The sequence below is a fragment of the Megascapheus bottae genome, chromosome 14, assembly GCF_031878675.1.
Source record: "Megascapheus bottae isolate mThoBot1 chromosome 14, mThoBot2.hap1, whole genome shotgun sequence".
Lineage (NCBI taxonomy): Eukaryota > Metazoa > Chordata > Mammalia > Rodentia > Geomyidae > Megascapheus > Megascapheus bottae.
The window spans coordinates 2,446,689-2,470,776 of NC_143522.1; the positions used below are offsets into that span (position 1 = coordinate 2,446,689).

Genomic DNA, 24,088 nt, shown 5'->3' on the forward strand with positions numbered 1-24,088 from the left:
TAAGTGGAATCAAACTATCAAAACTGCCTGACTGGAAAACTTATAGTTCAGTTTGTATCGTAGGGGAAAGGTTGCTAGGTAATAGAGAAGCAATGAAATGATTACACTGGTTAGTTTAGCAAGCTAATAGTAGAGTAATAATTCACCATTTCATTCTTTGTATAAAATTATAAATGATGTTTTACTAAGTATTGTTAGTTTTGGTTATATATGTATGCACACACACACACAGACACACACACACACAAATATATTTTTTGCCAGTCATGGGCCTTGAACTCAGGGTCTGAGCACTTGGGCTTTTTCCAAGGCTAGAGCTCTACCACTTGAGCCACAGCACCATTTCCAGCTTTTTCTGTGTATGTGGTATGGAGGAATAGAACCTTAGTCTTTTTTTTTCCCGCTTTTGGTGGCTATATATATTGGAATAATTTCTGAGTTACTAAGCTGACTTTTATTAATAGAGTCAATAAATTAACCCTCTACTGTGGAAGTTCTGTTCATATATTTGATAAGCACTTTTTATAATAACTCCAGAACTTTTATCATCATAAGTAGAATTAGGACTTAACTTTTTTTTTTTTTTTTTTTTTTTTTTGCCAGTCCTGGGCTTGAGCTCAGGGCCTCAGCACTGTCCTTGGACTTTCTCAAGGCTAGAGCTCTACCACTTGAGCCTCAGCACCACTTCCAGCTTTTTTCTATGTATGTGGTACCGAGGAATCGAACCCGGGTCTTTATGCATGCTAGGCAAGCACTTTAACCACTAGGCCAAACTCCCGGCCAGGACTTAACTTTTTTATTTTTCCATTTTGTCTAGTTTTAAAGAAATACTTGTCCTAGAATATGCCTTTGGCATCAAATACAAATGAAACAAATACAAGTAATATAAAAATGCCAGTATTCAAGACATTGAAAATTTGAAATGTTTAAATGAAAAGGAGAAATATTTTACCTTACAATTAATCTCTGGACAATTTAAGAATTCTTGACTGGATGGAAAGGACATGTTAAGAGTGGAGGTAGAACTAACAATCACTACATTTACCATGTACCAAGCACTGCTATCTCTTAGTTTTTTTTTTTTTTGGTCAAGGCTGGTGCTTTACCACTTGAGTCATTGCTCTACTTCTGGACAGTGCCCAGGCCCAGAGTTCAAGCCCATGATGCACACACACACATACACAAACAAACCCCAAAACGACAATAACAACAACAAAAACATAGAAAGTTAAAAAACTAAGTTGATTACTGGATGTCCATAATTTTTTCCATTAATATTAAAAAATAACTATTACTACTATTTATTCAGAAAAAAATTGAAATGTGAATTCGATTTTTGGAGCAATCCAAAGACAAGTCTTAAGACTCCTCTGTTATTTATTTATTTATTTATTTATTTCTGTTGGTCATGGGGCTTGAATTCTGGGCCTGGGCACTGTCCCTGAGCTCTTCAGTTTAAGGCTACCACCCTACCCCTAGGCCTGGGCATTGGCCTTTGTTCTTCAGCTCAAGGCTACCATCCTACCCTTGAGCCAAGCCCCACTTTCAGTTTTCTCGGGGTTAATTGGAGATAAGAGTCTCAGGTCCTTCTGTGCCAGGGCTGGCTTTGAACCTTGATCCTCAGATCTCAGCCTCCAGTGTAGATAGGATTACAGGAGAGAGCCACCGCGCCTGGCTTTCCTCTGTTATTTATTTTCCCTATTTACTGGACATTAATTGAAAATATCAATAAAAGTTTAATAAACATCAATGTACTTTTCTTTCAAGAAACAGAAATTATGTTCCATTTTTAGTAACAATTTGAGTTAAGAATTATCATAAAAGAGGGGCCGGGAGTTTGGCCTAGTGGTTAAAGTGCTTGCCTAGCATGCATGAAGACCCGGGTTCGATTCCTCGGTACCACATACATAGAAAAAAGTCGGAAGTGGTGCTGAGGCTCAAGTGGTAGAGCTCTAGCCTTGAGAAAGTCCAAGGACAGTGCTCAGGCCCTGAGCTCAAGCCCAGGACTGGAAAAAAAAAAAAAAAGTAAAAAAAAAAAAAGAATTATCATAAAAGAAATGGAGTTTTAGCCATACTTCCTTCTCCCTTTCTCTTCCCCTTTCAACCCCTCTCTCTTTTGGTTGGTCATGGGGCTTGAATTCAGCCTGGGTGCTGTCCCTGAGCCTTTTTGCTCAAGGGTAGCGCTCTACCACTTTGAGCCACAGCATCACTTCAGTTTTCTGGTTGCTAATTGGAGATAAGAGTCTCACAGATTTTCCTTTCAGCTGGCTATGAACTGGTTATCTTCCAATCTGTCTCCTGAGTAGCTGGGATTACAGACATGAGCCACTGGTGCCCAGCTCTTTTTCTCTTGCTGGATCTTTTGGAATTTACTGTTGAAGTGGGGAGATGTTTGTGCTCACATCTCCCTTTCTGTAGCTCATATACTTTTTGTAATGGTATATCTTCTGCAGTTCATATTGTAATTATTTGTTCAAATTTGAGTTGATTCTCTTTCACTTTGTTTCTAAGAATGTCTAGTCTTGGGGCTGGGAGTTTGGCCTAGTGGTAGAGTGCTTGCCTAGCATGCACAAAGACTCGGTACCACACACATAGGAAAAACAAAGCTGGAAGTGGTGCTGTGGCTCAAGTGGTAGAGCTCTAGCCTTGAGAAAAGTCCAAGGACAGTGCTCAGGTCCTGAGTTCAAGCCCCCAACTGGCAAAAAAAAAAGAAAAAAAGAATGTGTAGTCTTGCATGTATGAACATTTGAGGATCCTGATGATAAACAGTTTTGCATTTGACAGAGCACTTGTTACCATCTTGACTCAACTAGCTTAGATTAAATGTTGAAGGAACTGATAGGAGTAGTTAGCAGGTTGGATACGCATTATTTTTAAAACTTATTTTTGGTCGTATGCAAGTTTGATTTCAGGGCCTTCCTTTGACTATTTACCTGATGGGCTCTTTACCACTTGGCCATGGCTCTAGCCCAGCTTTTTGCTTGTTATTTATTAGAGATAAAAATCTTGTGGACTTTTATATACATGGACTGATTTCAAACCTCAATCCTGAAATCTTAGCCTTTAGTCTTAACATCCTGAGTAGCTAGGATTTCAAACAGGAGCTACCAGAAATGGGTTCACCTTTACATTTTTGAATTAAGGATAGTTTGTAATGAACTGGGAATGGAAGTGACCATAGAGAAGTGTTTTACCTTATCGACTTCTCCATACCTTGCTTGTTAAGTGTACTTAGTCCCCACTTAATTCGTTTTCATTTGCAGTTTTGTTTGATTTGCATAACTAACTTTTTTCTTTTAGGATATCTATGTTTTAAATAAAAATGGTCATTTTCCAAAATGTGTAATGGGTAAGATTTGAAGTACAATGAATATTTTTTAGTGACTTACTGTTCTTTCCCAAAGGGAAAACTATCTAGGCTTGTAGATTTGAATATTAAGCTAAATGTTGTGTTTTACTTCTTCCCTTATAGTTGTGAAAGTTGTGTGGACTTACTGTTTGTTAGAGGAGCTGGAAACTGTCCTGAGTGTGGCACTCCCCTTAGAAAGAGCAACTTCAGAGTGCAGCTTTTTGAAGACCCAGCTGTTGACAAGGAGGTGGAGATTCGGAAAAAAGTGTTAAAGATGTAAGTATTAATGTCTGGATTGTTCAGCTACCAAAACAAGACTTAACAATTACTTCAGTAATTGATACAGTTAAAAGCTGATATAAATATGGACAGATTGACAGGTGAATAGCCATAAATTTATTTAAGTTTTTAGAGAGCTGAGTACTATTGTTTATATAATGTTTATATAATTTTGATATAGAAAATTGAATTGTTAGTTTGATGGCTTCAAATTTGTCTTCATTTTCTGTTCATTCTTTAGTGAATCTATTAAATGCCCACAATTTGCAAACAGTGTTACTGATGTTTGAAAAAGTAAGAATATATTTCATAGCCTACTAGAGAAACTCTTGATAGCTTTCATTTCTTTTAGTACATATGTATATATTTTACTTTTTGTTAGTAGTTTCATGGCTCACTTTTTGTCCTTTTGTTATAAGCCACTTTAATGTTGTGAAATTAGAGAAATACATATTTTTTGTATTTTTGTGATAGAGATTGAAGTCAAGGCCTCTAGTTTCCTAAGCATATACTCTACTACTAAGATACAACCCCAATCCATTGTTTAAGTTCTTATTTTTGGTGGTATAAATTTTAACCCAGATCTCTGTGTTTTAGTAATTTTTTTTTTTTTGCCAGTCCTGGGCTTGATCTCAGGGCCTGAGCACTGTCCTTGGACTTTCTCAAGGCTAGAGCTCTACCACTTGAGCCATAGCACCAATTCTAGCTTTTTATGTGTATATGGTACTGAGGAATCAAACCCTGGTCTTTGTGCATGCTAGGTAAGCACTCTACCACAGGGCCATGTTCCCAACCCTGTTTTAGTAATTTTTCTAGTACCTAACCAATAATACTTTATCAGTGCCCCTGCCTGCTTTTATTACTTCTGTAAGATATTCTCTTGAATTCTCATCTTTTATTGTAAATCTTGCGATTTTTCATAAATACAATATTTCTGTGTTCTAGTATTTTTAGGCTGTGCTTTTCATGAAAAGTAAAAATCTCTTTTAATTTTTGATTTTCTGCCTATCTGTAAGAAGCAAATAATTCTCAGTGACACACCTGTTTACCAATCTCTCAAGCTCCTAATTTCTCTGTATATCTTACAATTTTTTTTTTATTTTGGTGCTGTTCCAGGGGCTTGACTTGACCTGGAAACTTTTCTTGAGCTTTGGCGCTGAAGGCTAGAGCTCTACCAGTTGAATAGCAACTTCACTTAGGACGTTTTAGTGTTAATTTGAAATAAAAGTCTTCCACATTTTCCTGCTGCACTTGGCTTTGAACCATTATCAACAGATTTCATCTTCCTGAGTAGTTTGGATTACAATGTATAAGCCACAAGCACAGCACAAGCTTGGGTTTTTTTTTTTTAATTTATTTGCTTTTAAATTTTAAATTGTGCCAGTTTCTATTCCTCTTCCTTAATAACAAGAATTTTAAGAACAGCATTCTTAAGGCTAGTAACATAGCTCAGTGGCAGAGGACTTATCTATTATGCTGAGTTTAATCCCTAGCACTGTGAAAACAAACCAGTGCACACAATTGCTTCTACTCTCACATCCCAAAACTTAGTATTGTTGTTTAGGTTACAAATGGAGTCAAGAAAACAGTGGTTTATACAGTAAGTAGTTTTTTTTCCTATATATCATATCTGAGTTAGGTAAGGATAAACAAACCAGTATTAAATGCAGTATGCAATATGTTGTTACTTTTCTTTTCTTTAAGATACAATAAAAGGGAAGAAGACTTTCCTACTCTAAGAGAATATAATGATTTCCTAGAAGAAGTGGAGGAAATTGGTATGTTTTAAATTTGATGTGTTAGCTTTGAGACCATGTGCTTTTATCTTTTTGGAGTCTAGGAAAGTTTCTTTTAATAAAACTCTTAACAAGTTTTGTTGCCATAGTTGATGTTTATCGAATTACCTTCTTTAGCTTTGAATCATGTTTGTCCAAGTGAAGTCACAAAGAATATTCTTATGTATTTACTTATTTTTATATTTTGTGCTGATACCTGAGGTATGAAGAGATTTTTTTCCCCTTATTGGTTGTGGGGCTTGAACTAAGGGGTCTAGGTGCTGTCCTTGATCTTTTTGTGCTCAAGGCTAGCACTCTACCACTTTGAGCCACAGTACCACATCTACTTCCAGTTTTCTGGAATTGGTTTTCTGGTGGTTAATTGGAGATAAGAGTCTCTTATCTTCCCTGCCTGGTCTGGCTTTGAACCTGGATCCTGAGATCTCAGCCACCTGAGTATCTAGGATTGCAGGTATGAGCCATGGTTGCCTAGCAAGAATATTCCTAAGTGATATTTTTGTTAGGTCTGCCCTGGAGAACAGCTCCTTTCCACTTCCTATTCACTTATCTAGAACCTGTCAATCACCTGACTGTGTCAGCCAAAGATTTTAGGCTATAAAGATTTGTAGGTAAAATCAGGTTCATGCCCAGAAGTAGAAACTATTATTAATAGGCAAGGACAAGCCTGGATATTGGGCTATATAGTATGTAGTGCTTCCCTTACCAAATTTGAAACTGTGGCTCAGTTCATTTGAAACAGTTCCCCATTTCATGAAGGAGTCTCTTTAGTTAAGTGTGTATAAGCTCTTTGAATCATCCTCCATTTAAATTGTCTCATTAGAAGCCAGCTGTGGTGGCTCACACCTGTAATCCTAGCTACTCAGGAGGCTGAGATCTGAGGATTGTGGTTCAAAGCCAGCCCGGGCACTAAAAAGTCCATGAGAGTCTTATCTCCAGTTAATCACCAGAAAACCAGAAGTGGCACTGTGGCTTAAGGGATAGGGGTGGTAGCCTTGAGCTGAAGAGCTTAGGTATAACGCCCAGGCCCAGAGTTCAAGACTAACAACTGACAAAAAAAAAAAAATTGTCTCATTAGAGTAATTGTCATCCTTCAGTTCTTTCATAGAAGGTCCTGACTCGTGGGTAAGGCATAATGAATGCTTGGTAATTGCTGTTTTCAATATATCTCTATATTTTTCTCACCACTCTGATTATACTCTAGAGTTGTTTGTGTTGATAAGCAAACCAAATACACTTGTTACTCAACTTAGATAATTCAGGTAATTCATATGGTTAGGGGGAATTATAAATCTATAGGATATGTATTTCAAGTTCTTGGTTTACTTAAAAACAGGATATTTAACACTGTAGATAATAATTATAGTTTATTTAATAAAGAAGCTGAACTTCATTAAGACTAGACCTTGGCTGTATGCCATAAAATTAGGCTAACTACATTCTTAGAATATATATTGTAAGTTAAAAATAAAGGGGATGGACTAAGTGCCAGTGGCTCTTGCCTGTAATCCTATTTACTTAGGAGTCTGAGATCTGAGGATTGAGGTTCAAAGCCAGCCTAGGCAGGAAAGTCCATCTAAGACTGTTATCTCCAATTAATCACAGAAAAGCCTGGAAGTGGCATTGTGGCTCTGGTGGTAGAGTGCTAGCCTTGAGCAAAAAGAAGCTCTGGGAAGAATGCCCAGGCCCAGAGGTTTAAAAAAAAAAAGATAAATAAAGGAGTTGGATGGGGGAAAGACGACAGAGGTAAAGAAGGAAGTGAGTGGTGTGTGTGTGCATGGGGGGAGAGCCAGAGTAAGAGCGAGCGAGCGAGAGGTATGTATATGTTTCCCTCTTTTAAAAGGAAAACACAGGAAGTGGTGCTGTGGCTCAAAAGGTAGAGTGCTAGCCTTAAGTGGAAGACCTCAGGCACAGCACGCAGGCCCAGAGTTCAAGCCCTACAACCACCACCAACAACAAAAAGAACTAAAAAGAAAGCACAGTTGGGTGCTGGTGGCTCATGCCTATATTCCAGGTTGAGATCTGAGGATCATGATTCAAAGCCAGCCTGGGCAGGAAAGTTTGTGACACTCATGTCACCAATTGAGCACCAAAAAAAGCTGTGGCTCAGAGCACTAGTCTTGAGCAAAGAGCAAAAGCAAAAAACACCCCATCAGGGACAGTATGCGGGTCCTGAGGTTAAGCCCCAGGAAAGGCACACACAATAAAAGAAAACACAGTCAGATACTGGTGCCTTATGTCTGTAATCCTAGCTCCTCAGGAGATATGAAAGATTATGGGTCAAAGCCATCCCAGGTAGAAAAGTCTGAGGGACTCCATTTCCAAAATAACTTAGCAAAAAGTCAGGCTGGAAGTGTGGCTCAAGTAGTAGAGTGACAGCCAAGCAAGCAAGCAGAACAAGTACAAGACCCTGAGTTCAAACCCTGGTACTAGCAAGGGGAGGGAGAAAAGTGGGAGAGATAGGAACAGAGGAGAAAGGGAAGAGGGAGGAGGGGAAAGGAGGGAAGGGAAGAAAGGGAGGGTAGAGAGAAGTTTGGATCGTGTTGGAAGATGAATAATATTCATGTAGAGGGCACCTAAGGAATAACTGAAAATGAGATTTTACAAACCAGACAAGCTGCGTCTGGGTAAGGAGGGTTGAGCCTCATGGGCAGCAATAGATAGTGGGATTCACCGCAAAGAAAAAAAATTAGCAGAGACAGTCTTCAACATGGGATAAAATATTCGTAAACTGGGGCCAGGTGTTTAGCCTAGTGGTAGAGTGCTTGCCTGGCATGCATGATACTCTGGGTTTGATTTTTTGGTATCTCATACACTGAAAAAAGCCAGGTGGTGCTGTGGCCTAAGTGGTAGAGCATTGGCCTTGAGGAAGGCCCAGGGACAGTGCTCCTGTCGCGAGTTCAAGTCCCAGGACTTGGAAAAAAAACTTTGTAAACTGTATTCGTTTTGGTTGAGGCTTTAACCTATGGCTTGGGCACTGTTAATTAGCCCTTTTGCTTAAGACTAGTCCTATACCACTTAGACCACAGCTCCACCTCTGATTTTTTTGGTGCCTAATTGGAAGTTAGAGTTCCTGTCTAGGCAAGCTTTGAACCGAGAGCCCCAAATTTCAGCTTTCTGAGTAGCTAGGATTACAGGTCTGAATCCTAGGCCTGATAAATTGTGTGTGTGTGTGTGTGTGTGTGTGTGTGTGTGTGTGTGTGTGTGTGTGTGTGTGTGTATCTATAAATGTAAAAGGAACTGTAACAACTTAATATCAAGAACATGTATAGTCTGGTTAAAAAGTGATCTAAGGCCAGGTGTGGTGGATCACACCTGTAACCCTAGCTGAGACATGAGGATGAAGGTTTAAAGCCAGCCTGGGCACAAAAGGACCTAAGACTCTCATCTTGAATTAACCTCTAGAAAATGCGAAATGGGTCTGTGGCTCCAGGGTAGGGTGGTAGCCTTGAGCTGGGACAGCACCCAGGCCTAGGGGGGTAGAGTGGTAGCCTTGAGCTGAAGAGCTCAGGGACAGCACCCAGGCCCAGAATTCAAGCCCCATGATTTCCCCCGCCCCCCCCCCCAAACATGATCTAAGATATTTTGCAAATGAAGACATTGGCATAGCTTAGAGGTTTATAAAGTAATGCTCAACATCACAAATTATCAGGGAAATGCAAATTAAAACCACAATGAGATATCATAACTGTTGAGTAGTCTCACTACAAAAAAGCATGTGATCTCTCTGAGGGATATATGTTAGTTGGACATAATTCTGTTTGTATGCTATCTAGCTACATATCTATATAATCTGTATTTCAAAATGTTACATTGTATCTTTTGTCCAGTTTTTGGTAGATATTAAAGAAGCTTGGCCTTAAATTTGGTAATATTTAGCTGGGCGCTGGTGGCTCACACCTATAATCCTAGCTACTCAGGCAGCCACGATCTGAGGATCTCGATTCAAAGCACAAAAAGGAAACCAGAAGTGGTGCTGTGTCTCAAGTGGTAGAGTGCTAGCCTTGAGCTGAAGAGCTCAGGGACAGCGCCTAGGCCCATATTTCAAATGTCTGACCAAAAAAAAAAAAATTGTATGTTTAATGTTGAATGCTTAGCCTAGAATGAGTTCACTGGAGTTCTGGTAGCGCAGCAGGTCAGTCAGTATTTGAATTTTCATCAATTTGGAGATGAATTAATTAATTAAGTGCCAGTCCTGGGGCTTGAACTCAAGGCCTGGGTACTGTGCTTTGACACTTTTTGCTGAAGGCTAGCACTCTGACACTTGAGCCACAGCACCACTTCTGATTTTTTCTGTGTATGTGGTACCAAGGAACCAAAACCAGGTTTCATGCATGCTAAGTAAGCACTCTAACAGTAGGCCATGCTTCCAGCCCATGAATTGATTTTGTTATATGAATTTCATTATGAATTCTTGAAGCATCACAAAAACAAAATTAAAAATTATGGAATAATATTTGCAATAGAAGAGTTACATATGAAGATGTATTTTATTATGGCATTGACAATAGATTCTTTTCTGTGGTTATGACAGTGTGTACATAAAAATTTTTGTTCCTTTTGGCTCCAGGGATTATGTTCTTAGTTCCATAATAACAGATTATTCTTTTGATGCAAAGAATACTTATTTTAAAGGGGTGAGAAAGCCCTAAGGGCTTTAGTTATAAATTCTGATGTCAAAAGACTAAAATTGTACTTAAATAGCATCAAATCTTTTAGAAAACATAATAGGTTTCTTTGTTTTCATTTAGTACTTGCTTCAAGGCAGACAAGCATCTCAGCTACACTAGTTAGCAGATAAAGGGTCAAATGTTTCTGATAGAAAATTAGCTCTTATTCTGTTTCATTTTCTAGGCTATTATTCCAGCCTGATTCATTGTGGAATGAATAACACTTGCTTCTAAAAAGTTTTTTTTTTCCTAAAATGTTTTGAGGACAGTAATTCTCTTTATGGTTCTCTTCTTACTTTTTTTTTTGAAAGTGTTTTAATGTGCTTAAGCCTTAGTCTTTGGTATAATAATTAGAATAGAGTTGATCATCATAGATATATGATTATTGGATCAATGCTAACTAAAGCAGATGACTCTGCCTGCCATCCACCCAGGGTGGAGGAAAGAAAGACCTTATACTTTGAGACTCTGCTGCTGCTGCTGCTGCTGCTGCTTCTGCTTCTTCTTCTTCTTCTTCTTCTTCTTCTTCTTCTTCTTCTTCTTCTTCTTCTAAATTCAGATCCATTTTCCTGATATTCTTTTTTTCCATTTTTTTATTGTAATTAATAGACGGGTTACATTATATTCACCAGATAGAGGGTGCATTACTTCACATACATTGATACCCTTTCTCATGTCTTGGTCCCTTCCCCCACCCCTCATCTTGTTTTTCTCCTTTCCCTATCCTATTTTAAATAACCAAATATGCATATATATAATATATCAGATAACAAGGTGAAATACTAAAACAATATGAGATAACCAAGGGACAGCAAAAGAGATGAGAGATAACATAGTACATTAAGGACAACAATCACTCATTATATGGCTTTTGTTTTTATCTCCTGGAGGTCCTTTCATTTAGCATCATACTATATGGCCTACTTATCTAGGTTTTGTTCTATTGTAAATCTCTGCTAGGAGAGCCCAAGGTTTCTACTGATTAGGACAAATGAGGGAAACCATTGAGCCTATGTTCCTCTGAGTGTGGCTTACTTCACTTAATATGATTTTTTCTATGTCTTTCCATTTCCTTACAAATGGAGTGATGTCGTTCTTTCTGACAGCATTATAGAATTCCATAAATACCACATCTTGTTGATCCACCCATCAACTGAGGGACATATGGGTTGGTTCCAAATCTTTGCTATGGTAAATAGTGCTGCAATGAACATCATTGTGCTAGTGGATTTAGTATATGTCCTTGTTTCTGGACGGTTGGGTAAATGCCAAGTAGTGGAATTGCTGGGTCATAGGGGAGCTCTATGTTTAGTCTTTTGAGGAACCACCACACTGCTTTCCATAGTGGTTTGCACTCCTACCAACAGTGTAGTAATGAATCCCTCCTGGCCACATCCCCTCCAGCATCTGTTGTTAGTAGATTTCTTGATCATGGCCATTCTAACTGGGGTGAGGTGGAATCTTAAAGAGTTGTTTTGATTTGCATTTCTTTTATGGCAGAGATGTCGAGCATTTCTTCATGTGTCTATAGGCCATTCTTATTTCTTCTTTAGAGAAGACTCTCTTTAAGTATATTGTGATGTTGCTGAGTGAAATAATCTTCAGATGAAGTCTGTTGGATCTAGTTGGTCTGTACAGTTGTTCAATTCTGAGGTTTCTTTGTTTAGTTTTTGCCTGGTTGATTTGTCCATAGGTGAGAGTGGTGTGTTAAAGTCACCAACAATCACTGTGTTTTGATCTATGTATAGTTTCAGTGAGAGTAAAGTTTGCTTGATGAAGGTCAATGCTCTGGGATTAGGTGGGTGTGTAGATATTTAGGATGGTTATGTCCTCCTGGAGTAGAGATCCCTTTATTAGTATGAAATAACCTTTGTCTTTTCTCACTAATTTTAGTTTGAAGTCTATTTTATTGGATATGAGGATGGCAACTCCAGCCTGTTTATGAGGGCCATCAACTTGATAAAATTTATTCCAACTTCTCACTTTCACAAAATGTTTGTTTTTTTTTTTGGCAAGATGTGTCTCTTGAAGACAGCAGAAGGATGGATCTTGCTTTTTGACCCAACTAGACAGTCTATGCTGTTTAATTGGAGGGTTAAGTCCATTGATATTAAGGGTTAGAATTGAAAAATATTTACTAGTTCCTGCCATTTTTAAAAGCTAAGTTGCCTCTGGGAAAAACCTTTGCCCTTTTGAATGATGGTGCTGCCAGCACCACTTCTCAGGCTCCATTTGGTTTGGCAGGGTCTTTGCCAGCAGTTAAGATGGCGCTGCTCTCAGCTGGTGGGGAAGGAGATTCCTTCCCAATGCCTTTCCGTGAGCTGAAGTGGAAAAGTCCATGGAGGTACTCACAAATTGCTGGATTTTCTGGTTCCATGAACCTGGCAGGTCTGCACCAACAGACCTTCAAACAAACAAGGGAGAAGAAAGCTGATCTGATAGATGTTGAGGGTGATGGAGATGGGTGGCTCATGGCCTATTGAATACAAAGGCAACTTAACTTGTGAATGATTGACAAAGGTAGAATAACTGTCTTACTTAATGGAGGGTATTGTTGGTAGCTTTTTCTGTGTTAGGAGTGCAGTATGATTAATGTAGAACGCCTCACATTGCATCCTATTAGATTAAGTTAGATTTCCAACTTAACCACTTTTTTTTTTTATTTTGTATTTTAAAAGCAGAGACATACCTACTTGCAGGTGACTGATGCTTGTAATCATAGGTAGTGAGGAAGCTGAGAAGTGGGGATTGCAGCTTAAGGACCTTCAGGCAGAAAAGTCTGAGAGATTCCATCTCTGGAATAGCCATTAAAAAGCTGGTCTGGAGGCTGGATGCTGTGGCTCACGCCTGTAATCCTAGCTACTCAGGAGGCTGATAATCTGAGGATCAAGGTTCAAAGCCAGCCTGGGCACTAAAGACCCTGAGACTTAATCTCCAATTAATCACTAGAAAAGGGGAAATGGGGCTGTGGCTCTAGGAGTAGGGTGGTAGCCTTGAGCTGAAGAGATAGGGACAGTGTCCAGGCACAGAGTTCAAGCCCCATGACCCACAAAAATAAAAAAGCTGGTCTGGAGACATGCTTCAAATAGGAGGATGCCAGCTAAGTAAGCAAAAGTCCCATAGTTCAAATGCTGCTACTGACAAAAGGAAACAAAAAAGCATGCTGGAGATGTAGTTAGTAGACATTGTTCTCTCTCTCTCTGTCTCTCTCCCCCCCCCCCCAAGCCCTGGGCCTTGAACTCAAGGCTTAGGCAGTGTCCTTGGGCTTTCTCAAGGCTAGTGCTCTACTCATTCAGCAACAGCACCAGTTCCAGCTTTTTCTATGTATGTGGTACTGAGGAATTGAACCCAGATCTTCGTGCATGCTAGGCAAGCACTCTACCTCTAAGCCATGTTCCTGGCCCCTTCTTTTTCTTTTTTCCTCACCTTAAATCCATTTGAGGTTTTAAAATTGCATATAATTGACTAATAATATCTATATCCCTAAGTATGCCCGGATTTTTAACAATGATCGTAATAAATTGATATTCTAACATAAGTTGATCTTTACTATTATTATTATTATTATTATTATTATTATTTTATTTTATTTTTTTTGCCAGTCCTGGGCTTGAGCTCAGGGTCTGAGCACTGTCCTTGGGCTTTCTCAAGGCTAGAGCTCTACCACTTGAGCCTCAGTACCACTTCCAGCTTTTTTCTATGTATGTGGTACCAAGGAATCAAATCCGAGTTTTTGTGCATGCTAGGCAAGCACTCTACCACTAGGCCAAACTCCTGGCCCTATTATTATTATTATTATTATTATTATATATTTTTTTGGCCAGTCCTGGGACTTGAACTCAGGGCCTGGGCACTGTCCTTGAGCTTTCTCAAGGTTAGTACTCTGCCATTTGAGCCACAGCACCACTTCCTTCATGTGGTAATGAAGAATCGAACTCAGGGCTTTGTTCATGCTAGTGCTAGGTGAGCACTCTTCCACTAGGCCATACTCATATATATATATATATATTTTTTTTTTTCCCCCCTTTTCTCCTTCATCTTCTTTCCTATCTTCCTTCCCCTTCCTGGCAGTTTTGCCTAGGTTGTTCTTAGACTCAAGATCCTTCTGCCTCACCCTCCTGAATATTGATTGGGATTATAGTCATATGTCATCATGCCTGTCTTAAAGATTGGCCTTTTTTTACTTCATATTCAAAATATAATAGGGCATTATATAAATATAATTATAAAGCATGCTAACAAATTCTTATAGGAAATCCTAGACTCTGACTCTGAGCATACCAAGACTTGGTAAGAAAAACTTCTGTAGACCTGAGATTTTCTTACCCACATCTCCAGCCTAGACTGTGTTGGACTGTGGGTCCATACGTGTGGGTCTTCTGGCCCATAAGATTGGTCTTTTGATAGTCATACTTAACAAAACAGATAACCATGTTGATCCTCTAGTGTGACTTTCCAACTTCTGTGAAGAAATCTGTAGGAACACAAAGAATAAAGCATTGATCTTGTCGGTAGGACAAGAAGTTGGAGTCAATGACCATTAATCAGAGAAGGGTAAAAGGGCTAATACTGGACAGAGATTATGAGGGAAGGTGAAGGAAGTCTAAATTGAGTTATTGAAGAGTCTTGATATGAATTCTTTCTGGATGCACACTTTATTATAAGGCCAGGTAGTGAAGACAGTATGTTTTACTGTGAGCTTTTAAATGCCAAAGTAGTTTTGTTTGTTTTGATTTGGAGTATTATAATAATATTGTGATTTCTATGTATAAATTTAGGAAGTATAATATATATAATTTATTAGAATTACAAAGAGAATTTTACTAAAAATTGGTTAGCATCTGAGCATGTATGTGTTAGTGTCATATCTGAAAAAATTGTGTCAGTGTTATATAGTTTGGGTGCCACTTTAGATGCTTTACTGTTTAAATTTCAACTCTCTTATTCTTGCTCTTTTAGATTAGACTGCATGGGAAGTAATTCAAGCTTGAACATAGTCACATTGGAGACAGTTGAAATGTGAATAAAATGTATTTGCTGTTTGACATAAGTTATAAAAAATATATAAATGTTTGTTGTTGTTAGTGGTGGGGCTTGAACTCTGAGTTTGGATGTTGTCCCTGAGCTCTTTAGCTCAAGGCTACTGCTCTGCCACTTGCCACTTCTGATTTCCTGGTGATTAATTAGAGATGAGTGTCATGGACTTTCATGCCTGGGCTGGCTTTGAACTGAAATCCTCAGCTCTCAGTCCCCTGAGTAGCTAGGATTACAGGCATGAGCCACTGGTGCCCAGCTCAAGTATATAATTTTAACAAATTCTTTTGGATTACTTTTCTATTCTTGGAGTATAAACTCTTCACTTTTGATTTGACTGATGTAGCAGCTCTTAGACTTTTTTTTTTTTACAAAAGCAGTCATCGATCTTCTGTATGTTTTAAAAGAGTGGGGACTATAAAAGACAAATCTAGTATTTTTTTTTTTTTTTAAATTTTTGCCAGTGCTTGGCTTGAGTTTAGGGTCTAACCATTGTCCTTGGACTTCTTAAGGCTAGAGCTCTACCACTTGAGCCTCAGTACCACTTCTGGCTTTTTTTCTATGTATGTGGTACCAAGGTATTGAACCCCGGGTCTTCATGCATGCTAGGCAAGTACTCTATCACTAGGCCAAACTCCTGGCCCTATATCTAGGTTTTGTAGAATGATCTTCACATTTAGACTTTAAGTGCAATTGTCTGACAGTGTGTCGTTATATTTGGCCCAAGAAATATGGTTGCCATAATGAGATTCCATAATGAGATTCATTCATAATGAGTGTCTATAATAGGTAATGAACAGAAAAGATGCAAATAGAACTAAAAAGAGTGTGGGCTGGGGGCATAGCTACAGTAGTAGAGTGTTTGCTTAGGAAGCTTAAGGCCCTGAGTCCAAATTCTTGTACTGTAAAAAGAGAGAGAAAGGAGAGAGGAGAGAGAGAGAGAGAGGAGAGAGAGGAGAGAGAGAGAGAGAGAGAGGGGAACAAACACAATGAATATGATGTCACTATGGGATGGGCTGGGTGTTAGTAGGTGGCCCACATCTGTGACCTTAGCTTCTCAAGAGGCTAGGTCTGAAAATCATGGTTTAAAGCCAGCCTGAGTATGAAACTCCATGAAACTATTTTAATCTCCCAATTAGCTATCAAAAAGCTGAACGTGGAGCTGTGTCTCAACTGGTAGAGTGCTAGCTTGTGCAAAAAAGGTCAGGGATAGCACCCAGTCCTAGGACTGGCACGCACATGCAAATACTATGGATAATATTTGATTTTTATTATTTCCTCAGGATTTCTGTTAAGACTATTTCATGACATTATTTCCTTTCTGCAGTTTTCAACTTGACCAACAATGTGGATTTGGAAAACACAAAAAAGAAAATGGAAATATACCAAAAGGAAAACAAAGATGTCATTCAGAAAAATAAGTTAAAACTGGTTGGTTGTTAAGTATTTTCTCCTTTGCATTTTGACTGTTGCTTCCATATGATCCTTTAACAAGCTATCTTCCTTTAAAAAACCAGTTACATTAAGAAGGAACTTGGCTGAAATTTAGGTCAAGATACTACTATTTAGTAGGTGAGGATGAGTACAAAACAAAAGCAATGTATCTGTAATATAGTTGTTACTGTAATGTAGTTATTGTTGTGCTGGTCTTGAGGCTTGAACTCGGAGCCTGAGTGCTTCTCTGAGCTTTTTTTGCCTTTTTTTCAAAGCCTGCCTTTGTTGCCATTTTTTTGGGGGGGGGTGGAGGGGCCGTAGGGTGGGTCATGATGCTTGAACTCAGCCTGGGTGCTGTCCTTGAGCTCTTCAGCTCAAGGCTACCACCCTACCTCTGGGCCTGGGCATTGTCTGAGTTCTTCAGCTCAAGGCTAGTGCCCACCTTTGGGCCAAGCCCCATTTCCCATTTTCTAGAGGTTAATTAGAGATAAGAGTTTCAGGTCCTTTTTTGTGGGGTCTGGCTTTGAACCTCAGATCTCAATCTCCTGAATAGCTAGGATTACAGGCGTGAACCACTGTGCTCAGCTCAGCCCGCGGCGCTACCACTTTCAGTCATAGCTGTGCTTCTGGTTTCCTGGTGATTAATTAGAGAGAAGAGTCTCATGGACTTTTGTGCCTGGGCTGGCTTTGACCTGAAATCCTCAGATCTCAGCCTCCTGAATAGCTAGGTTTGCATGTGTGAGTCACCAGGGCCCAGCTCCCTGTGTGAAGTCTTTAACTCAGCCTTTATATATTATTTTCCCAGGGATTCTGTGAAAAGCTCCAACTAGGTGACATAACAGCAGGAATTTATCACCAAGATATAGATTTGAAGTCTGAATTCAAGATTTCAGCAGGGCCGTGCTCTAAAGGCTCTAGGGGAAGATCTTCCTTTACTGCTTCTAGCTTCTGTGGTAGCAATGTTTGTAGCTGCAGCCCTCTAATCTCTCTGTTTTGACATGGTGTCTGTTTACAGTATTGATTTACTTTGACTTGATTCATCTGCAAAGGTTCTATTTCCCAAGTAAAATCACATTTGTATTAGTTAGGACTTTAATATATCATTTTAGGGGATAGTATGCCACCTATAACACTCTAAACTTTTTTCTGAGTCTGTGTGTATTCTCTAGGAAAGTTTATCACCCTACCTATCAATTTTGTCTTTACTATGTACCTGACTATACCTTGCTAAGGCTTGTAAGGCTTAGTACATGCACACACACAAATGACATATCTATATAACTTTTAGATTTATTCCTACCAATTCTAGATCAAGGTTAGAGTCCCTTCTTAATTGGGAATCTTAGTTCTAGTAGTGACCTTGGTAATAGAGGCAAGGAGTTTTGTAAAATAATTGGGAGGTACTTATAAAACCCTAGCAGCTGAATTAAAAGGGGCAATGGAGAGAGGGAGTAATCAAAGATGACTGAGTTCATGCTGGTTTACTTCTACTGGTTTACTCCTAGTAAAGTAAGAAATACAGGAGAACAGATGCTTAATTTTGCATATATGACTTTAAAGTATATGAGTGCAGCTGGGAACTTAGTTTATTGAGGAGTGTGAAATGAGAGAACCCTCTAATATGAATGAATTTTAATTGTCTGTACTAATTATAATTTTAGGTGTTGTTGGCATGATGAGTGGTAGAGTGCTTGCTTTGACAGTGTGAAGCCCTGGATTCTGTTTCCATTACTACAAAAATAATTCACATATTCAAAACTGTACCTACTAAGTACAGTTATTACAGTTCTGCTTCTGAGCTTTGTATATTTTGTTTAGGTATTTGTTTAGGTGTGGGTATCATTCCTTTTAATATGGCATGTCATAAGAAATAAAATGACTTTTGCTTTTATCTATGCAGAAGTGCTACATTATTATAAATAAATGATTAGGGTGTTTTATGATTTTCATAAGTAGAGTTTGATATGAATTTCTTCCTTCCTTCCTTCCTTCCTTCCTTCCTTCCTTCCTTCCTTCCTTCCTTCCTTCCTTCCTTCCTTCCCTATCTTCCCTCCCTCCCTCCCTCCCTCCCCCCTCCCTCCCTCCCTCCCCTCCCTCCCTCCCTCCCTCCCCTCCCTCCCTCCCTCCCTCCCTCCCTCCCTCCCTCCCTCCCTCCCTCCCTCCCTTCCTTCCTTCCTTCCTTCCTTCCTTCCTTCCTTCCTTCCTTCCTTCCCTCTTTCTTTGCCATTCCTGGGGCTTGAACTCAGGGCCTGAGCACTGTCCTTAGGATTTCTCAAGTCTAATGCTTTTGAGCCACAGCACCACTTCTGGCTTTTTCTGTGTATGCAGTACTGAGAAATTGAACTCAGGGCTTTGTACATGTTAGGCAGGCATTCTACCACTAGGCCACACTCCTAGCCTGGTATGGATTTCTGTTGGTTGCTATATTTATTCCATGCCATATATAAATTTTTGTTTTAGACTCGGGAACAAGAAGAATTGGAAGAAGCTTTAGAGGTAGAACGACAGGAAAATGAACAAAGAAGACTGTTTATACAGAAAGAGGAACAACTGCAGCAGATTCTCAAAAGGAAGAATAAACAGGCCTTTTTAGATGAACTGGTGTGTATTCATGCTAGTTATGATGAAGAGGTATTTTCCTATCTATCATGCTAGATAATGGCATTCCCAGAGTGTTAATGGCCTTGTTCATTATTAGGTTTGGTGGTTACTTATTGATATTAATGTCTTGTTGAATAAAAAACCATCACTTCCACAAATAAGCAAGCAAATAATAGTTCTTTTATGTTTACCATTCTGTGGGTCAGGAACTCAAGTGGTCTGTGTCACTACATCTTGTGGTTTCTATAGTTGGACAGGTTGCATGGTAGCATTTCCACTATATTTCTTAGTAACAGCCCACTCAGTTTCATTCTGAATATATCCTACCACGTGGCCAGGGGTATTATGATCATCTTTAATCAACATATTATGTGTTTGGAAAAGAAATAATGTGTCCCAGAATATGGGATAATTTAATTCACATGGTACCCAATCTCTACTTCAAAGAGAGCTTAGTGATCAAAATTATGAAAATAACTTTAATTGTAATTTTTCTTATTCATAAATATACTGCTTTATAGCTTGCCAACTGCCATGAAGGATTTGAAGTGATTTTTTTCCCTAATATATGGTTTGTGGATATGGTACTATTTATAGACCTTAAAGAAGGTTGTTAAAATGTGGTACTTCTGTAAATCTCTCTCCCTCCCTCCTCTCTCTCCTGTTCTCTTCCCTGTCCATGTCCCCTCCTTTGTTTCTCTCCCTCTTCCTCCCCTCGTTCTCCCTTTCCCTCCTTCCTTCTTTCTTCCTCCATTCCTCTCCCTTTCCCATCCCTTCTTTTTCCCTTTCTTCCTCCCCTCTCCCTCCTTCTCCCTTCCCCTCTCCCTCCTTCTCTCTTCCTCTCTTCCTCCTTTTATCCCTCCCTCTCTTCTTTCTGTTACTTTATTTTTAAATAAGAAAGACAGATTACTGATCTAGCCAGGATGTTTAAATTGTTTTTTATTGAAACTGAGTTTTTACATAATATTTCACATGGAATGTTCTACAAACAAGTATTCAAGAAAAAAATCTCTATGTAATCACTGGCACATAAATTTTAGAACATAATTAAAATTAAGCTAACTTTTGGTATGTAATAGATACATATTGATCTATCAGTATATGTTTTTTTTTTTGCCAGTCCTGGGCTTGGGCTCAGGGCCTGAGCACTGTCCCTGGATTTTCTCAAGGCTAGGGCTCTACCACTTGAACCACAGCACCACTTCTGGCTTTTTGCTACGTATGTGGTACCAAGGAATCGAACCCGGGTCTTCGTGCATGCTAGGCAAGCACTTTAACCACTAGGCCAAACTCCTGGCTATCAGTATATGTTTTACCTTGTTATCTGGTATGTTGTATATATGTTTGTTTATTTGAAATAAGATAGGGAAGGGTGGAAAACAAGATGTCCTTCCCTTCATTTCTGTCCATATAAATTCATTTCAAAGAGGCATTTCTTTTGTGTTATTATACTTAGTTTCCTTAATTGGTATGCTATTAATTCTAGGGTGGAATAAATGTGTATGTAATTTTCTCATTTGCTTTTTACCCCAAAGCATTTAAGTCAGTTAATCAGGAATAAAAAAAAAGAGGTTGCTTAAATTAGAAGGAGGTGAGAAAGTAAAGAAAAAACAAGGAAAAGATGATTACCGAGGCTTAGACATAGCGTGTTTATCCTAAACTTTGTTTACTTTCTATGAATGGAGGGTGAGTCATTTCTAAAAATGAGGCAAATGTATAAAAATAGAATAATAATAGTGAGTAAGTATTGGTTAGGCTTTAGAAGTTGAGTTAACACACGTTGGATTCTGTACATTTATATATGTGAGTTTGGTGAGAAATTAAAGTTATTAAAGGAAAGATTAAATATTGATGGTATAATTTTTATATTAAAAATTCTTTCTCAGTCATTTTACACTAACAAAAATGCTTGCTTGGACAAATCCTTCTCTATATAGCTAATTAATCCTGAATACAAATATTAGGTGAAAGTATGCTATATTTTATGTTTTATCAAATATAAAAGGTTCTCAGATTTTTTTAAGGTTAGCTAGCTTTGCATGAAATTTATTCTTGCATAACCGTTAGTCCAAAAATGTACTAAGTTTTGCTGTTCCACTTAGCTACTATTGGCATGAAGGTCCTTTTAATTCAGTGAGGCATGAAGCAAGAGGTGAAACTGCCAGTGTCATACATTGTGTATAATCTGGAGTTAATATTGGTTTTTGTGAGTCTCCCTCCCCCCACTTCCTGTTTTCTTCACCTGCAAGTCATTACCACACATACTTTCTTCACTGTTTAGATCATGTAACATGGTGGTTATATAAAGTTTTAGTAATTTACTGTACTCATTGGTACAATTAATTACAACAGATTGGTTTAGAATACCATTACAGTTTGCATTTCTGGTTTTCATTTTAAAATTTATTTAAAAAATTCTTCATTATATTTTTCATTTTAATTTTTGTTATATATATTAACATTTTTAGTTCTTATTAGCTAATTGGGCCCAGTAAATTTCTTTTTCCTATTGTTATTTGCTAAGAGAAATAGTATATTTCTTTTTCTATGTATGTTCATTTGTTAGGTTATTATAAACAATAAGAAATTAACATTGGTATTTGTAAATTTGCCTATATATTTAAATCCTAACATTATTCCCTGGAACAAATTTATACAAATACTACTTGTTACCTCTTGTTTTTGAGATTGGTCCTTGTGTCAGAAGTCACTGTGAAACCTTTTAAAGAGCATTGGCCTTACACTATACTGTACATGACATGTTATGGTCTTAATCTTTATGGCTTAGCATTTGCCATAACATTGGCTTAAAAAAATCCATTTATTTAATTCTGATTGTATATTCAATTTTTTAACAGTTTGAAAAAAGATTTTTAATCAGGTTCTGTCTTATTAAATCTTTTTATATTCCTGCTTGAAAATTCTCAGTTTATGTCTTAAATTTTGTATGAGTTAATATTGTCAAATGCAGTAGCTGATTTTTATTAGAGTTATTGTTTGCCAGATGGCTTGCTTAAAGTCAGTTAAAATAATCTTTTAAAAGGGTCATTATAAAGCTTTTAATGAGTATTACAGGCAGTCTTATTAAAATTTCTTTAAATATTAAACAGTGTGCCTTTAGGCAATTATTATAGGGTATAGAACCTTTCAAGGTGAAATATAATGCCAAGAAGACTGAAATAACTAGAAAGACTGAGTCTGCATGTTCTGTTTCCCACAGTATATAGGTTCACAATTTATCGTACTCAGTAGATATTTTTGTTGTTAAAATTCATGTTTAATTCTAGCTTAACACTTGCAAAGGATTTCAGGCTCTAGAAGTTTGAGTTCTAAAATATAAGTAGATTTAAAGTAAATTTGTAACAGTATTTAGTTTTACCTAGGATATTTGTTTTCATGAAATGTCAGCTATTTATCAAGGCATTTAGCATCCACTTCCTTTTAATGTGAATTTGAAATGAGGATTAAAGCAAGCCAGTCTTGCTTAGCAACTTTCTCAGAGTGAATACATTATTTTGCTTTTATATAAGAACTTTTGCTTTTTAGAAAAAATTGTCAGTTGTGAATAAACACCTAAGCTTATTACCAATGTAATAATGGGAGCCAGTGATTTAATATATTAGGCAAGAATTTTTTTTTGTTTTTACATTTCTACCCCCCAGTGATATAGGTTTTAAAGGATACCTTGGCTATAGCTAAATTAATATCATCCTTACATTAAATTTTATTGTTGAATGGAAATCAAGAATAGCTACAGGAATTTACAATACAGTTACTAATGCATTGCTAATGTTTGGTAGACTATGAAAGGTATTCAGTAGATTCTCATTTTATTTCATTAATTCTGTTTCTTGCTAAAGTAGATCTAGATGATTTTATTTGACTTTTTTTTTTTTTTTTTTTGGCCAATCCTGGGGCTTGAACTCAGGGCCTGGGCACTATCCTTGGACACTTTTTGCTCGAGGGTAGTACTCTGGCTCTTGAGCCACAGCGCTACTTCTGTCTTTTTCTGTGTATGTGGTACTGAGGAATCAGACCCAGGGCTTCATGCATCTGGGTGAGCACTCTACTATTAGGCTATGTTCCCAGCCCTTTATTCAACTGTTTTTTGAGTGGGAGTAGAGATTGAATTCAGGGCCTTGTGCTTTCTAGGCAGGTACTCTAGCCACTTCAGCCATACCTCCAGTTCTCAATGATTTACCTTTTTTTTTTTTTCCAGCCCTGGGGCCTAACTCAGTTCCTAAGCACTGCCCTTTGACACTTTTTGCTCAAGGCTTGCCACTTGAGCCACAGCACCACTTCTGGCTTTTCCTATATATTTGGTACCAAGGAATGGAACCCAGGTCTTCATGCATGCTAGGCAAGCACTCTACCACTAGGCCAAACTCCCAGCCCCTCAGTGATTTTACTTCTTAAAGTGTGTGTGTGTGTGTGTGTGTGTGTGTGTGTGTGTGTGTGTGTGTGTGTATGTTTGTTGGTTTATTTATTTTATTTGGTCCTGGGGCTTGAACTTAGGGCCTGGATGCTGTTCTTCTGTTCTTACTATTCTTCCACTTGAGCCATAGCTCCACTTCCAGTTTGTGTGTGTGTGGGGGTGGTTAATTAGAGGAGTGTCATAGATGTTTTTACCTTGGCTGGTTTTGAACCCTCATCCTCAGATATTGGCCTTCTAACTAGCTAAGGTTACAGGAATGAGCCACCAGCACCTGGCTTAAAAATATATCTTATAAATAGAATCTATATTTTTTCATTTAACTTTTAAAAATTATTATTAGCTGTAATGGGCTTGAACTCAGGGTCCTCTTCCAATTGAACCATGTCCCCAGTTCTTACTTCATTTCTCCTTCTAATTGGCTTTTTTGTTATACAGGGCAATTAATTTCATTGTTACATTCCATGTCTCCAATGTATTACAATCCGTTTTACCT

The 24,088-nt window shown here is 38.1% G+C and overlaps 1 protein-coding gene across 1 annotated transcript in view; it reads left to right on the forward strand.

Annotated features, from left to right (window-relative positions):
- The window catches only part of Mnat1 (MNAT1 component of CDK activating kinase), a 118,248-nt gene that overhangs the window by 23,098 nt on the left and 71,062 nt on the right, over positions 1 to 24,088 (forward strand). Inside the window, exons 2-5 of the mRNA XM_090344231.1 lie at positions 3,473 to 3,625; positions 5,333 to 5,406; positions 16,453 to 16,556; positions 19,020 to 19,160. Of these exons, the coding sequence (XP_090200357.1) occupies positions 3,473 to 3,625; positions 5,333 to 5,406; positions 16,453 to 16,556; positions 19,020 to 19,160 (472 nt within the window). The remainder of the gene's footprint in view (positions 1 to 3,472; positions 3,626 to 5,332; positions 5,407 to 16,452; positions 16,557 to 19,019; positions 19,161 to 24,088) is intronic.